The 14835-nt window shown below is 41.3% G+C and overlaps 1 protein-coding gene across 1 annotated transcript; it reads left to right on the top strand.

The window, feature by feature from the left end:
- Positions 1 to 120: 120 nt before the first annotated feature.
- On the top strand, positions 121 to 10254 carry gyg2 (glycogenin 2). The gene is made up of 9 exons (XM_029450455.1): positions 121 to 200; positions 3025 to 3163; positions 3255 to 3429; positions 4507 to 4669; positions 5476 to 5602; positions 6624 to 6792; positions 7869 to 7985; positions 9066 to 9197; positions 9625 to 10254. Exons 1-9 carry the CDS (start codon positions 194 to 196, stop codon positions 9748 to 9750), a joined length of 1155 nt encoding a protein of 384 aa, XP_029306315.1. The 5' UTR covers positions 121 to 193; the 3' UTR covers positions 9751 to 10254.
- The last annotated feature ends 4581 nt before the right edge of the window (positions 10255 to 14835 follow it).

Genomic DNA, 14835 nt, shown 5'->3' with positions numbered 1-14835 from the left:
CGTCAGATACTAAACTCATCCTCTCAGTATTTAAGGTTCTGGGAGCAGCTGCTGGTGCAAAGATGCGATGTACCTCGGAGCCGTCTTGACTTGACCGTTTCCTCAAAGCCCGTAAGAGAGAGAGAGGACCCTTCTGCGGGCAAAGTGAAGCCAGCTCCTCTTCTTCTTTGTGGATTCTGGATCTGCTCCAAAAATGTCAGGTGGGTGAATGTCAATAATATAAACAAGGATTTAAATTTGTTTTTGTAAAATGCAAATTGCACTCTTCATGTTTCCTGATTTTCAGTTGTGAAACCTTTGGTACAGAATTGTTAAATTATAAAAGGAGCGCACTGTAGTGACCCAGTTTGACTTGGAATCAGAAGAGACTCTGCAGACAAACGCTTCACAAGCCTCTGCTTCTGACTGCAGGCCAGGAACACGACACTGTCATGACTACACTTAATATTCTGCTTTTCCCCCTCGCGGGAAAACCATTATGGGGAAAAAAGAAAAGAAAAAAGCATCAAAAGAACCATTAGTGAGAAGCCTTTTGTATGAAAATGCTATTACAGTCTTTATAGAGCCAAAGACATTTTTAATTAAATTGGTTGGTATGACACTGATGTTAACACGTTCATGTCTGGACTGATGTCGGCTCTCGGTAATAAGAGTTTACTCGTGGGAGTAAAATCAAAGTTACAGATCAGAAAGTTACACAGATAGGACCGGGCATGTTGCCACTTTTGCCATTTTGCATGCTAAGGGAGGGAGGGAGGGCGTCTGAATAAAGAGTTCCATTGGAGAGCCGTTCTGCTCCTGAATTGTGCTTTTAGATGATTCTGCAAGCGTCCATACGGAGCAGAATCTGAGTCCGTGTGCTTCAGTGCTGGCAGGCTGCATAGAGCTTTTAATCAGGGAAGAAAAGAGAAACTCTTCCATTTTTCCCCCTTTAATTTTGGGGTTTCTTTTAAGAAGTTTTTCCTTGTGCGATGCGAGGGTCTAAGGACAGAGGGTGTCGTAACCTGTAGAGTCTGTAAAGCACACTGTCACAAATGTATAATTTGTGAAATTGGGCTATACAAATAAATTTGATTTGATTTGATTTGAAACTCTTGCACATGGGCCAATGTTTAGCTCGCATTTTCATTTGCACAAAAGAAATTTAGCAACGATGATGGAATAGAAAGAAAATATTAATGGGACTGTAATATTATTTCAATGGAAGTGTAACCTGATGATTTTATAGTCACGTGCAAGTTCCAATATCAAAAGTCCAGGAATAAAGATGCTGCCACTTCAAAACCTTGTTATTGTTCTTAATGTCTTTGAGTTTATAGAAAAGCGCTATACAAATCTAATGTATTATGATTATTATTATTATTAAATGATGATGATTTGAAGATAATGTGCTTGTTAGTTGTATCCTCATGATTGTTTGCACCTTTTGTAAGTCGCTTTGGACAAAAGCGTCGGCTAAATGAACTGTAATGTAAGAAAGTAGATATTTTGTTAATATCATATTTTTGCCTCACAATTGTGTCATGCAGAGGTAGAAAGATAATACAATTAGTGTAAATTAAATAGCGTAGTTTAGGGATACTCGACTTGTTTTGTCCGGGGGCCACTTCTGCAAAATGACAGGAGGCCAGGGGCCAACATGTGGGACTTAGCTCCTCTGGCACTTTTTTCTCTATTCGTCTATTTTGATGCACTCCAGCGTTATTTACATTAAAAGTACAAAAAAAAGTCCCAAATACGAATAATAAATACATTTGTCTTCATTGTTAATTAAAAAATTATTGGCGCCCAGCAGCACCCTGTCCCATACACCACAAAGTCCTGGCCTGACATTGGGCTCGAGATTCGGCCTCATTACTACGAAGAGAACCAGTTGTACCAGCTGTTCCTAACTTCAAACTTTGCCTGGTTCTAACACAAGTGGAGTTTTTTTTACACATCACTGAATTAAACATGCGTTGCCCCACACAAACTAGTTGTTAAAAAAGGTGCTTACTAAATACTTACAGCTGCTGTATCTGACTGGCAAAGCTAACGTTAGCATGTTAACATGTGACCCGTTCAGAGTAAGAAAGTTCATACGGAGCCACGTCTCACCTGAAACGAGACAAACGCTGTTTAATAATGACGTACATTTTATTCACAAAGAAAACACTCAAATTGCCAAACGTTCTGCTGATAACATTTAACCAACATTGAAAGAGTAAATAATGCTACGTCAGTTATCTTAGCGTAATCCTATATGTCTATCCTATATGTATATATGTAAAGCACACTGAGACAAATGTATAATTTGTGATATTGGGCTATACAAATACATTTGATTTGATTTGATTTGATTTGATATATATATTTCTCATTCTAAAGTGTATAAATACTCAAACTGAAAAAAAGATGTACGTAGACGTAAGGATCTACTGAAAAGACCTCAGGTACAAATAGGTGGAACCCAAAAGCACGACGCGGATACGGACAGGTTGTATGATGAGAAGTTTACTTGGTCAAAAAAACAGACAAGGTCAAAACAGGGAGATCAATCATAAAGGCAAACAATATCAACAAGAACAAGGCAGGTAACCCAAGATCCAAAAACAGGCAGAGTCAAAACAAATCAGTAATGCAGGCAAAGATCAAACAGGAAACACTGGAGAGCTTTGCAAAAACACAAAACAGTCTGGGACCAAAGGGAAGTGAGCTGGTATATATGCTGATGGGCTGGGAATGAGCTTCAGGTGAGGAGATGGGCGGCAAAACCCAGGTGAAGGAATGAGGTGATTGCAGGGCAGGAGAATAAATCTGAATGACATGAGAGTTAGTGAAACAACAAGAAACAAAAACCAGATGAAAGAAAATAACTAAGAGTCAGTAGTATTATTCACAGTAGACATTTATATTTGTGCTTCCTGTTTACATCCTCGCAACCGATTTACAGACATTTCTTAAATTTTAATGGCGCACATATTTAGCTACAAATAACTTTATATTAAAACAATGACATCACCCTGTCATGTGACCATTGTGTAGGTGGGGAGGCCTTCGTCACCCTGGCAACCACAGACTCATACTGCATGGGTGCCACGGTGGTTGGCAGAAGTTTACAGCGCCACAGGACGACGCGCAGCATCGTCGTCATGGTTACACCAAACGTTTCAGAGCAGTCGAGGTGGGTGATAATCAAAAATGACTGTGTGAATATTCAGCATGTGTTTCAGCTGGATGGAACTATTTAAATGTTTACACGTCATCACCACCAGGCTTGCCCTCGAGCATGTGTTTGATGAGGTGATCACGGTGGACGTGATGGACAGTGAGGACCGTCTCAACCTGTCCCTGCTGGGACGTCCCGAGCTCGGTGTCACCTTCACCAAGATCCACTGCTGGTCTCTGACCCACTACAGCAAATGTGTCTTCCTGGATGCTGACACGCTTGTGAGTTGTGAACATACAGAAACATAATGTGACCGCTATGCGTAATATTTTATGTCAGAGATACCATGATTAGCAGCTTTCTACAGCTTGTGCCTGAATCTATATTTATATATATATATATATATATATATATATATATATATATATATATATATATATATATCTCAGAGCTGTTAACCTACAAACCAAACATTTCCTGTTGCAGCTCCTTCACAATAAAAGCATTCCACTGGCAAAATATCAAAATTAGATCTGCTGTTAAAAACAAAAGCAGTTTTATACTTGAATTAAGAGAACTAATTGTGCTGTAAGCTTAGCAGAATCCCAGCGTATGAAAAAAGTCAATATATATTTTATGCCTAATACACTAAAATAGATCCGATCACTATTGCTAATAACCAATAATTAATCATTTATTGACCATCAATTATTGAAACCATTAGTTAAACGTTATAAATGTAATAAAGGAAAAATATCAATGAAAGTGAAAGAAATAATATTAATAAGGTTCCATGTTTCTAACAACAATAATACACATTCGCTACACATTACTGTCTTCATAGCAACACACACACACACAAAGTGATACAAAGAAGATGTTCACATGTAGCACGTGAGCATGCCGGCTCATTGACCCTGCTATACTATCTCATTACTCAGTCAGCACACAGTCAGTCTCTTTTAAGTGTCATCCATTCATGTTGTGAACTGCAGGCCGGTGATGTCCAACATGTTCATTTGGAATCAATACCAGCGTGCATGTTAGTGGACATTGAGGAGCATGTTCCTCAGTCTCTGTGTGCACAGTGTAAACATGTTCTCATGTTAAACACAGATGAACGTAGAGTTCAAGGTTGCACATACATCTGTACTTGTGCACACACTCGGTGTTGTTGCTCATCTTGCTCAACCAAATATCTCTACTCCCTTGGATCTACATTACATACAACTGTTGTTATTGGTATCTTACTTCATTCTTAGGAAATACAACTGGAATGTTTCCTGTTTCTCCCCCTAATCTCTCCATCTACACTATTATTTTATTTATATATGTATATTGTATCCCTCCTCTCTCAGGTTCTGTGTAACGTGGACGAGCTGTTCGACAGAGATGAGCTGTCGGCGGCTCCTGATCCCGGCTGGCCCGACTGCTTCAACTCTGGCGTGTTTGTCTTCAGCCCGTCCCTCCACACTCACAGGAGCCTCCTGGATCATGCCCTGCAGCACGGCAGCTTTGATGGTAAACACATGACTTGCACTGTGTGCTCTGAATACCCACAACTCAACTGAATACAATCCTACAAAATTAAAAGAGGACATGTTTGTTTGTTAATCCCAGGATTTTGAGTTTGAATACTCGCAGTGACTGATCCTCAGGGTTCCAAAAACCCCAATACTCCGAAAACAATGCCCATTGTTCCAAAACAATCCACACTCTCCCTGCAACAAACAGAAGCACATGGCTAATTATTATGCAGAATGACAGGGGATGCTCCCGCCCTCTGATTGGCTAGTATTGGTTGGGTTGTTTAGGTTTAGGTATGAGCAGTGAGATTAGTTAGATAATTATTATTAGCAATGTGCTTCTGTTTGTTGCAGGCAGAGTGAGTATTTTCAGAGAAATGGGCCTTTAGTTTTCGGGGTAACGGACAGAGGGACCAATGAGCTTTAGAGCCAATGGGACATTTTTCGGGCATTCGGGGTTTCGGAATAATGTGCCTTTATGACCCAGAATTTAAAGAGTAATTTCCCCTGTAATTCCTCTTTACTTAAGATGTAATATCGTTGTTGGAATCAGTACATATTTACACGTGTATATGTACTGATTCATAAGACGATATTTCACCGTAAGTAAAGAGGACTTACGCGTTAAATTACTGGATGCATGTATTATAAAGTATTACCTACGTTTTGTAACTGATGCATATACTGCTACATATATTATATGGGAGACATCTACTGTTAACCCACATTCAACTTTACATCAATACATCTCCATTTACACACATAGACATGGCAGGTACATATACTTGTTTTATGTACTAGGAGGGGACCAGGGCCTGTTGAACTCGTTCTTCAGCAGCTGGCCGGTGGAAGACATCAATAAACATCTGCCGTTTGTCTACAACCTCAGTGCCAGCTCCCTCTACAGCTACCTGCCCGCTTTCCAACAGTGAGTGTGTGCACGGCCTGTGTGTGTTTGCACATTTACAGGCCGACACAAAAGTTTCACGTGCATTAGCCCATTTCAGTTCATACCTGTCAATCCTCCCGTTTTTCTCGGGATTATCCCGTATTTTTAACCTTTCAAAAAAAAAGGCCTAATTAAAAAAAGTGTAAAGTGGCCTCCGGTAAAGCAGATGGCAGTATTATGTTTAACATGAGCTGAAAAACGTTATCCGGCAGTAAACACACAGAAGAAGAAAACAGGAACAATAACACAGAAGAAGACGAAAACATATGATGAGAGTCACAGTGAACGGGAGATAGATGGAGACGCAGTTGTACCTGCCAAACAAGTTAAAACGTTATGTAAGTACCTAGCCAAATGGGAGGAGACCTTCCCTTATTTAATAAAAAGCAGAGTCGGGCAAACTCGTGCTTTTTGTAAAGTGTGCCATTCAGATGTTAGCATCGCACACGGCCGAATAAGCGATGTTCGCCAGCAAGAAAAATCGTCCAAGCACAAGCACGAGGCACAAAAACATACACTGTCAATGACTTCATGCGTGACAAGAACTGTGTCGGAGGCAGACCAAGTGACCAAAGCTGAGGGAAAGATGTCGATGTTTTGCGCCAAAAATAATGTAGCCTTCAGCTTCTGCGTTGATTTCAGTCGCAGTGTAGCGGACATGTTCCCCGACTCTGACATCGCAAGGAAGTCCTCGTGGGGGAAACACAAGCCACACAACTCATCAATCATCAAATAAATTGATGATAATAACTAATAAATATAATACATACTTTACATAAACATGCATTTCCTGAATGTATGGGCCTATACCCGTCCCTTATGTGTTTACATTTACATTATATGGGTGGGGGCTGGGGGGCTGAGAGCTGTTAAAATATGGACGGAATCCGCCAAAAAATTTCCCTTATTTTGAAATTCCAATGTTGACCGGTATGTTTCAGTTACACCATGTACTTTGTGACGTACAAGCACAGTGTTTAGGAAAGTTTTGCTCCTGCAGGTTTGGCCACGATGCAAAGATCGTGCACTTCTTAGGAGCAGTGAAACCCTGGAGCTCCAGCAGCCTGAGGGGTGACAGGAACAGCTCACACCTGCAACAGTTTGTGTCTCAGTGGTGGAAGGAATACCTCAGCTACACAACATCATCTGTAGCAGAGACACCACAGCAGGTACCAAACATCTATGTGATCTGAAATCTCTAAACCAGACAGGGAGCCAGCATACACAGTACCAGGGTGGTGGAAAAGTCCCACCTGAATGGAATACAGCCATGATTCATGTTATTAGTAAAAAGAAACCTGGTGTTTTTCTTTCTATGTCAAAATATCTGCGTGAACAAAATACATCAGTCTGGTAACTGGAAGGTTCCTGCTTCCATATCCGGCTCTTCTACTATACAGTTTCATTTCTGTTAATATCTGTCATTCCTGTTTGAGTTAACAGGGGAAAACAGTGCATTTGTCGTGGGACTATTTTTCAGCGGCGGATTAATTCCACATTTGGTGCTCTAATGAGTATTTGTGTCAGCAGAACCGTGCGTGTAGGATTGAGTGAAAATAAAGTGTCGCGTGTGTGTTCATGGTAATGAAGGAACATGTCAGTGCTACAGTGTGGCTCACTGATGAGTTTTTAACAAGAAGATACATCAGGCTGTGATACGCACACAGTAGTTGTCAGGACATGCACAAGGGAGTTGATGACAAGAAGGAAAATATATGACAAAAATATGACCTCACTAACCCACGTACATATTCAGGCACTATTAATTTATTATTGGACTTTTTTCTCCTCCACATCTGTCATTAAACAGCATTAATTAACTGGAAGTGAAATCTCTATCTGCCCTGTAGTCATTTCCAGGAACTTTAATATAAATATACGGTAGAATTTTGAAAATTATGGGCTGGGACCAGTAAAATAAAGTGATAATTTCCCTGTAATGCATTGTTAAAAAAATGTCTAGGTATTAGTTTGACTAACTGGTTGTGATCATAAATGTAGAGTTCAGCAGTAAAGTCAACCATGTGCCATATCTGGCGGACGCTCTGCAGGTTCTCTCCAAACACTCGAGCAGAACATTTCCCTGATGTTTACCTCCCCTCCCTCTGTAGTTAATCAGTCACATAAGCTGCTGCAGAGTTTTGGCGGGAACATAAACACGCAGCCGGGCAGCCGGGCAGCCGGGCAGCCGGGCCCCACACACACACGGCTGCCCAACACTCAACATCCTCCATTGTCTTCGCAGATCCAAGAAAGAGAAGCCGAGATGCCAGTGAGAAAAAACTTGGACAGTTCCGATCCACCGCTCGCGCATCTTCCCCTGCCTTCAGAGAGGCTCCATTCACCGCCTGAACCAGAGACAGTGAGCTGAGCACCAACACTTGGATCTGTGTGTTCAGGGGCCAGAGATTAGTTCAACATGACTAGTGGAGGGGCAGCAATCACACCTTTAGCAGCTCGTCTGTCAGAAACACAGGGCAAATACATATATCAAGCTTAATATCCAGTACGGAGACTGTTAGGATCTCAGACACAGGGCAGGAAGACTCAAATGCACAACACCAGAAACAGTAAAGTGTAAACTAAAATACTTCACTTGCAAAACACTGGTTCATGACACAGGAACATAACAAGACAAACTGGCACAAGACCAGGGGAGACTATTTATACATGAGTTGAGTGGGAACAGATGGAAACAATCAGGGGCGGGGCAGACCCTGATGATGGTGGGAAACCACAAAGACAGGAAGTAAAGGGATCTGGAATGAGGGACAAGATGTAAGTACAAAATAAAACAGGAAGTGCAATGACAGACAGTGACTGACGAGACTGGAAGTAAAACTTTAACAAACTGGACGAGACATGATAGAGACGGGTCTGGGGCACGTTAGCCTAGTTTAGCACAAAGAATGGGAGCAGGGGGAAACTGCTAGCTTCTCCAAAGAAAAGAAAATCCTTAACTCAGAGTTCAATTGAAGTCACAAATATTCTTTGTGAAGCCAAGTAAGTAGAAATTAGAAATATTTTCAATCAATCCATGAATTAGCTTAATGAATGACCTTATTAGCGTGGCGGCATTTGTTTATAATACATCATGGTGATTGTTATTGTCTGGCAGCTCCAGGGCCTCTTGTTAGTTCCTGTTAATTTACTTTTTCCGCTTGACTGCATTTGACTGGAGCAAGAAAAGAAAAAATGAACACAGATGCCATTATCTGTCACAGGCCTCTGAGCTTCATTTTCTTGTCACTTGTTTCATTCGTTTCCACTTGATGTATTGTGCTTAAAAGGGAGCTTGTAAGATAAGCCCGAGCACACCGTGAACATACATCAACACAGTTATCAAGCACTCCGCAGTGAGAGTGAAGCAAGAAGTCAAACCTCTCGCTCTGCCGCTGCGACATGAGTGCACTGAAGAGTCACGCGCCTGTGGTGTCTGCAGTGTTCCCACACAGGGAGCACAGCGGTGGAGGAAGAGTCCGGGACACCTGAGAGGACAGAGGTCCAGGACTCAGCTTTAGGAGCAGAGGGGCTGGAGGACAGCGCTGAGCCCTCCGACACTGACGCACATCCTGTATGTTATGTGATGTCTACATATTTCCAACCGCTCGCTATTCATATCTTGAAACTTTGTTTGTGCATTTGATGATAAAGTACAAAAGAAGTCAAACCCCAAGTAGAGGAGTTAACTATGACTCCCAAGTTGCATTGCGGTACGAATTGATGTAAATTGCAAAAAATGCACTGCAGGAATGCAATACTGTTTTTGGTTGTTTTGTCATGTTTTTAATGTGTATAGTGGAATCCCTGAACTTTATATTTTGTTACATAACGACACATATTGAACGTAATATAAGACACTGGTTAGCTGTGTAGGTTAGTGTTCATAAGATGAGGATCTTTCATTTGTGATTTTAACTTTCTGTGTGTGCAAAAAGATAAGATGAGGCCTGTGCAGAGATTCTGATGTTTCTTCTTACTGTCCCACTTGATCACGGCAGAGTGCTGCGGAGACAGAGGCAGAGCGACTGCAGCATCGCAGGTTGTGGGAGGCCGGCCAGGCCGACTACCTGGGCAGAGACTCTTTCCAGAACATCCAGATGATGCTGGACCGCTTCCTGGATTGACTGATCACACGCAGGAACAACTCGAACACACCCGAGGCCAGAGTTCAGTTTGACTGATGTGTGTTTTACAGGCAGACAAAAATACAGATTTTTTTGTATCAGGATGTATCAACAGGATTGTTTTATTTTTCTACAAACAACAACGTTCGATCAATTAATTTGAAATATGATGAAACAGGAGAAATTCTACTCATATGGGCTTTGACACTGATATTTTGTGACACTTAGTAAATTCATGAAGGGTAGAAATCAGTGTGTAGTACCTGCTGAACATTTCTAATACCACCCGATTTATCTTTCAAATTTATATAGAATAACTGTTTAAACATATTTATATAGTTAAAACATACATATTTAAAGTACTCCAGGTAAACCTTTGTCATGTCTTTATTTTGTTAACAACCACTGATAGGATTTAGATTATGTGTTGTAGTATCAAACAATCATCTTTCTTCAAACATCATTTGGCTTCAATGGACCTGGATTAAAATTCTAAATCGGAATAATTAGGACTAAATTAAATTGTTATTATTCCCAAAAAACCTTCCAGGAAATGATGGGATTCTTAAAATAAAGCATTAAAAAATGTCCAAAAAAATAAATAATTTAAGTTAATGATTCAACATCTCTGTACACATGTATTTATGTTTGGCATGTTATATTCTTTCCTTGAATTACCTCATGTCAACATGGCACATAGCATTGTGTTATCTCCTCCAGCAGGGGGCACTGTGGCTCTTCTTTTCAGAACTCTCCCCATCATGGCAGCAAACGAGATGAATAGATGTCTGACTGTGGTCGACAGTCTGCCGTGTGATCCTGATCCACCGGGCACATGGTGCACTTCGTTTTCACGGGCATCCCTACTCATAATGTTGTGACACAGTGAAGGAAGACCGTATACAAAGCAAAGCAGGAGGTGAGCAGATTAAAGTGCGAGCACCGATCTGGTTTCTCTTGACTAAGCTCCGAAAAACTTATTAACTAATAGAAGAAGCCGCAATATCCATAAATATGCAGGTTTTATTCTAACAAACAGACAGCACCTGAGTCGCCTCCTCTCGGGTTGAATGTGTGTAAATGTGTGAAATCCGTCCCTGTGATGATTAGCTGGCAGGCTACCTCTGCGTTTGTGTTGTGTGTGTGATTTAGAATAAATACGAGCTGTCAGCTGGGAGAAGTCTTCATGTCAGCCTCCTGGTGCTAATTACAAGGAGGGATTGACAAAGTGTGTCAACACATGCAGCACACACTGATGCTGATTAACCCAAAGTGGCAACATAATCGCACATTCTGCATAATCACAGGAGTATTATTTAAAGCAGCGAGGAATGTCAAGCAAAGTCTGCTGCAGTCTGTTTATGGCTCCAGAAATTAAAGTCACTTTGGATTGTGGGTCACTTCCTGGCTGAAATGTCCGCTCAACCACTGGGCCAAGAAGTACTTCCAAAACGTTGGGGGGACAAACACGGGTTTAAAACAAAAACGGTCAAAATCGAAGCAGCAGAGGCCGAGATGTCCTGCCTTAATATAAGTTCAGCTCCAAATAGATCTAGTTCCTACATTTCCCATGATTCAATTTGTTTGCTGTCGCTGGTAAATATCCATGTAAACCTCCAAACCCCCCTTCTGTTAAATCAGTCTCCAAGCTTCAACTGAGAGGACCCTGATGACATCATCATGACATCATCTGGGTTCTTTTTTCTTCCAGAAGACATTAAACAACTGTTTCCACATGTACGTTCAACATCACTGAAGAGTTATGTGTCAGCCGTATTATTGATGTGTTATCATCTATCCCCAATCATGACTCATAATCAAATACATATTCAGACGGTGAGTGTGTTTTGGTGAGCTCTATGAACTTCATGAATCACACAAACACTTAGACCCAGATACCATAAATGCACACCCAAAAACATTAACAGAACATAATTAAAAAACTACAACAGTAACAGTCCATAACAAAGTCCCATGAGCCTTTGCATTTACTGGATGACCCCACAGTGTTGCATGATGGGAAAATGGATTTAAAATGTTATTTCCAGTCCAGGAAAGTGTAGGTGACCCTCGACCCTTATTGAGACTTTGAATATGGAGTTGTTGTGTTTCTCTTTGGGCCCTCTGCAGTCTGCTCAGTGTTACAGTGAAGAGGTTTAACCTGTGACTCGTTTCTATAGAACGTTCCGCTGATGTTCCAGCAGTGCTAAACCCACACTCACCTTCTGTTTGTGTTGTGAAGTCTGAAGAAGAACACACTGGCATTATTCCAGGCATTATTGTGCACTTGACCCTGAAACAGGAAGCTGCTCCCGTTTTAAGCTGCACACATTTTGATGCTAAGCTTCGTATTCAACCGTTTCTTCCCTTTACATTGTCTTCAGACGTATAGAGCGGTCCTCTCATGACCACTAAACTGATCTTGATGTTTAAAATTGGTAGAGTGACCCTTTAACAAACCCTCCCTCAGTCCCTAAGGGAAAAATCTTCCATTACTTTAAAAACTCGACTACATCGACCCTTCAATGGATCATTCTAAATGACTCGCCCTGCTTGAGGGTAGCTTTGATTTCCAGTCCTCCGCTCTCAGACCATGCTCTGCTGCTCCGTATGATGTATGGAGCTAAGAATTACCAAGGCTGGAGGAGGAAGTAACGGAGGTTGATGTTAAATGATTATTAAATTGCACCATGAGTCACAACGAGAAAAGGAAAATTATATTGTAAATGCCTTCTACTTAAACTGCAGTCTGAAGTGTCTGCAGTCGTGTTCGAGGCTCACACACACACACACACACACACACACGATGTTCAGGTATAATGTTAACCATGTAGGCCAACAACAACAACACTGCTTTCATATCCGGATGTTCTGAAGGTAGCCTACCGTGTGTTAGAATGCTAACGTTAGCTAATTAGCACTAAAGAGAGGCTGATGGGAATGTCATTAGTTCTGCAGGTACTTGGTGATGAACTAAAGTATTTGACACATTAACATGTTGATGGCCGATAACAAAGGCCAGTTATACATTTGTCCACCTTTTGTCGGGGAAGATTTACAATAAATTAGCAATCTGCTGCTAGTTTAAATGTAATCAGATGCATAACTCACTGAGAGCCTTCAGCCTCACTTACGTCACTCGCACTGACACCTCACTGACCCCAACAAAGAATTTGCCTTGTACTGACCCCGTCTCTTTGTTTTGTTTCTGTCTGTTTGAGTGGGACTGACACCCATATGTGGGGTGCATCAAGGTAAATCTCAAGGAGGATGGAACCAGAACAACACGCTTGGTCAAATAACCAGGAGCTCTGAGGTTCTCTTCCCCTTCACTTGTTTATTCTTTATCCCCCTGCTCTCCCACCACTTTTCAGTGTGTGTGTATATGAACAAATAGTCCCGATAATGTCCCCATCTGGAACTCCTCTGCGGCTTGATGAGTACACTCGGGGACGATTGCGATTGTGTGTGTGAGAGAGAAGAGAGGAATTAGTGTGTGTGTGCAGGTGTAGGCTCCAGCTGGCATTTAAGACAAACGCTGTAAGCGCCTTTCAGGTACACAGTGTGGACGAGGAAGAAATGCGAGAGAGCCGTCGGATAATTCTAAGCACCTCCGTATGTTTTCGGGGTTAACAGCTTTGCACCGCCTCCTCCGTGTGCGGGAGCCGTTGCATGACTCTGTTCACGCTCAAACTCGTGCGGATAATTTGATCAGCGGTCAATCGGCGGCTTCAGATTCTAATGAACCACAATCTGTGCGATCAGGCTAATTGGGGATTGCAGGAGTAATGACAGTCAGCTGTGAAGCAGATTTGGATTCGAGGCTCCTGGCGGGGCGGTGCAGGTGGGTGGAGCTGCTGATTGAAACTGGGCCACAAACCAAACCCGTCTTCCCACAATTACACCAGCAAGCACTCTATTTAATGGACATCTTTTGGAACATTCAAGGTCAATGCGTTATCTCTTGACTTAGCGAAGATACATTTTTCAGAAGATTTCACAGTTGGAGTGTTTGGCTACAGGCGTCCAAAACTTGTAAATTACAGAGCGGTTCTGTAAATCCTTTCTAACTCGGGCAGAATAGAAAAACAACATTCAGCTGCTTGTTGGCCTGCAAACATGTTCACATCTGCCCGTAGACTTAGACACTAATTCCTCAAGGGGCAGATGAACCAAAAGGTCCAAAGTTTACAGCACAGCTGCTGGAACCTGAGAGAATCTTTGGGAAAGTATCTGTTATACAGTTGAAACAACGTATCACAAAGAAACTATGTGGAAGGTTGGAATTTTAAGGCTCAATTAACGTTGTCTTTATTAATTTTCTTTTACATATGTGACCAATAAATTGAAAAACACTAGAACAAAGCAACATTAACAGATGGAAATATGGACGCATGATAAATCCTTTATAATCAACATTGCTTAAATAATAACAAATATTAAATATATATTTAAAATCTACTTAGAAGAAGATAATATTCCCATGCCGTAGCCTACATCTTATTCCGGTAAAAAATAATAATAAAAAGTATAAATATTGCAGCTTTAAAGCTTTAATCCTTAAAAATGTTCATGAAATCAAATCATTCTGTTTCCATCTGCTAACACTGTATTTACATATTCAGTAACTATACTAGTTTTCCTTATTAGTGGCAGGGTCCGCCAAATCAATCATCTTTTCTCAATGCTCCAGATACATTTACGTTGATGCTGAAAAAGTCTCAGCACAAAATACCATCAAGGCCACAAACATTTTGCGTCACCTCTTTTCAATTACGCATCTTATTTACCGAGACCGATGATGACATGATTTACTACGAACACATGACGGCAGTATATCACACTTACAGTTAGCTCGCAGTGCTTGAATGTAAGCCTGATTGGAAAAAACGACATCACAGCGGTCGCAGAGGAAGAAAGCTGTTAGCTCGCTGCCGCTTTCATCACCAACATATCTACACCACGCACGCTCATGCACTGAAGAAAGAAGCCACTGCGTCTGATGGAGCAGTCCTTTCAACTTTGCTTTAAATTCAGTTTCTCTGTTGCTCAGACATTGAAGTGCTTTGATGTTCAGATGTATTG

This window comes from Cottoperca gobio, chromosome 2 (assembly GCF_900634415.1).
Source record: "Cottoperca gobio chromosome 2, fCotGob3.1, whole genome shotgun sequence".
Classification (NCBI taxonomy): domain Eukaryota; kingdom Metazoa; phylum Chordata; class Actinopteri; order Perciformes; family Bovichtidae; genus Cottoperca; species Cottoperca gobio.
The sequence above is the reverse complement of the archived record's forward strand: the minus strand, read 5'-3'. Positions and strand labels throughout refer to the sequence as shown.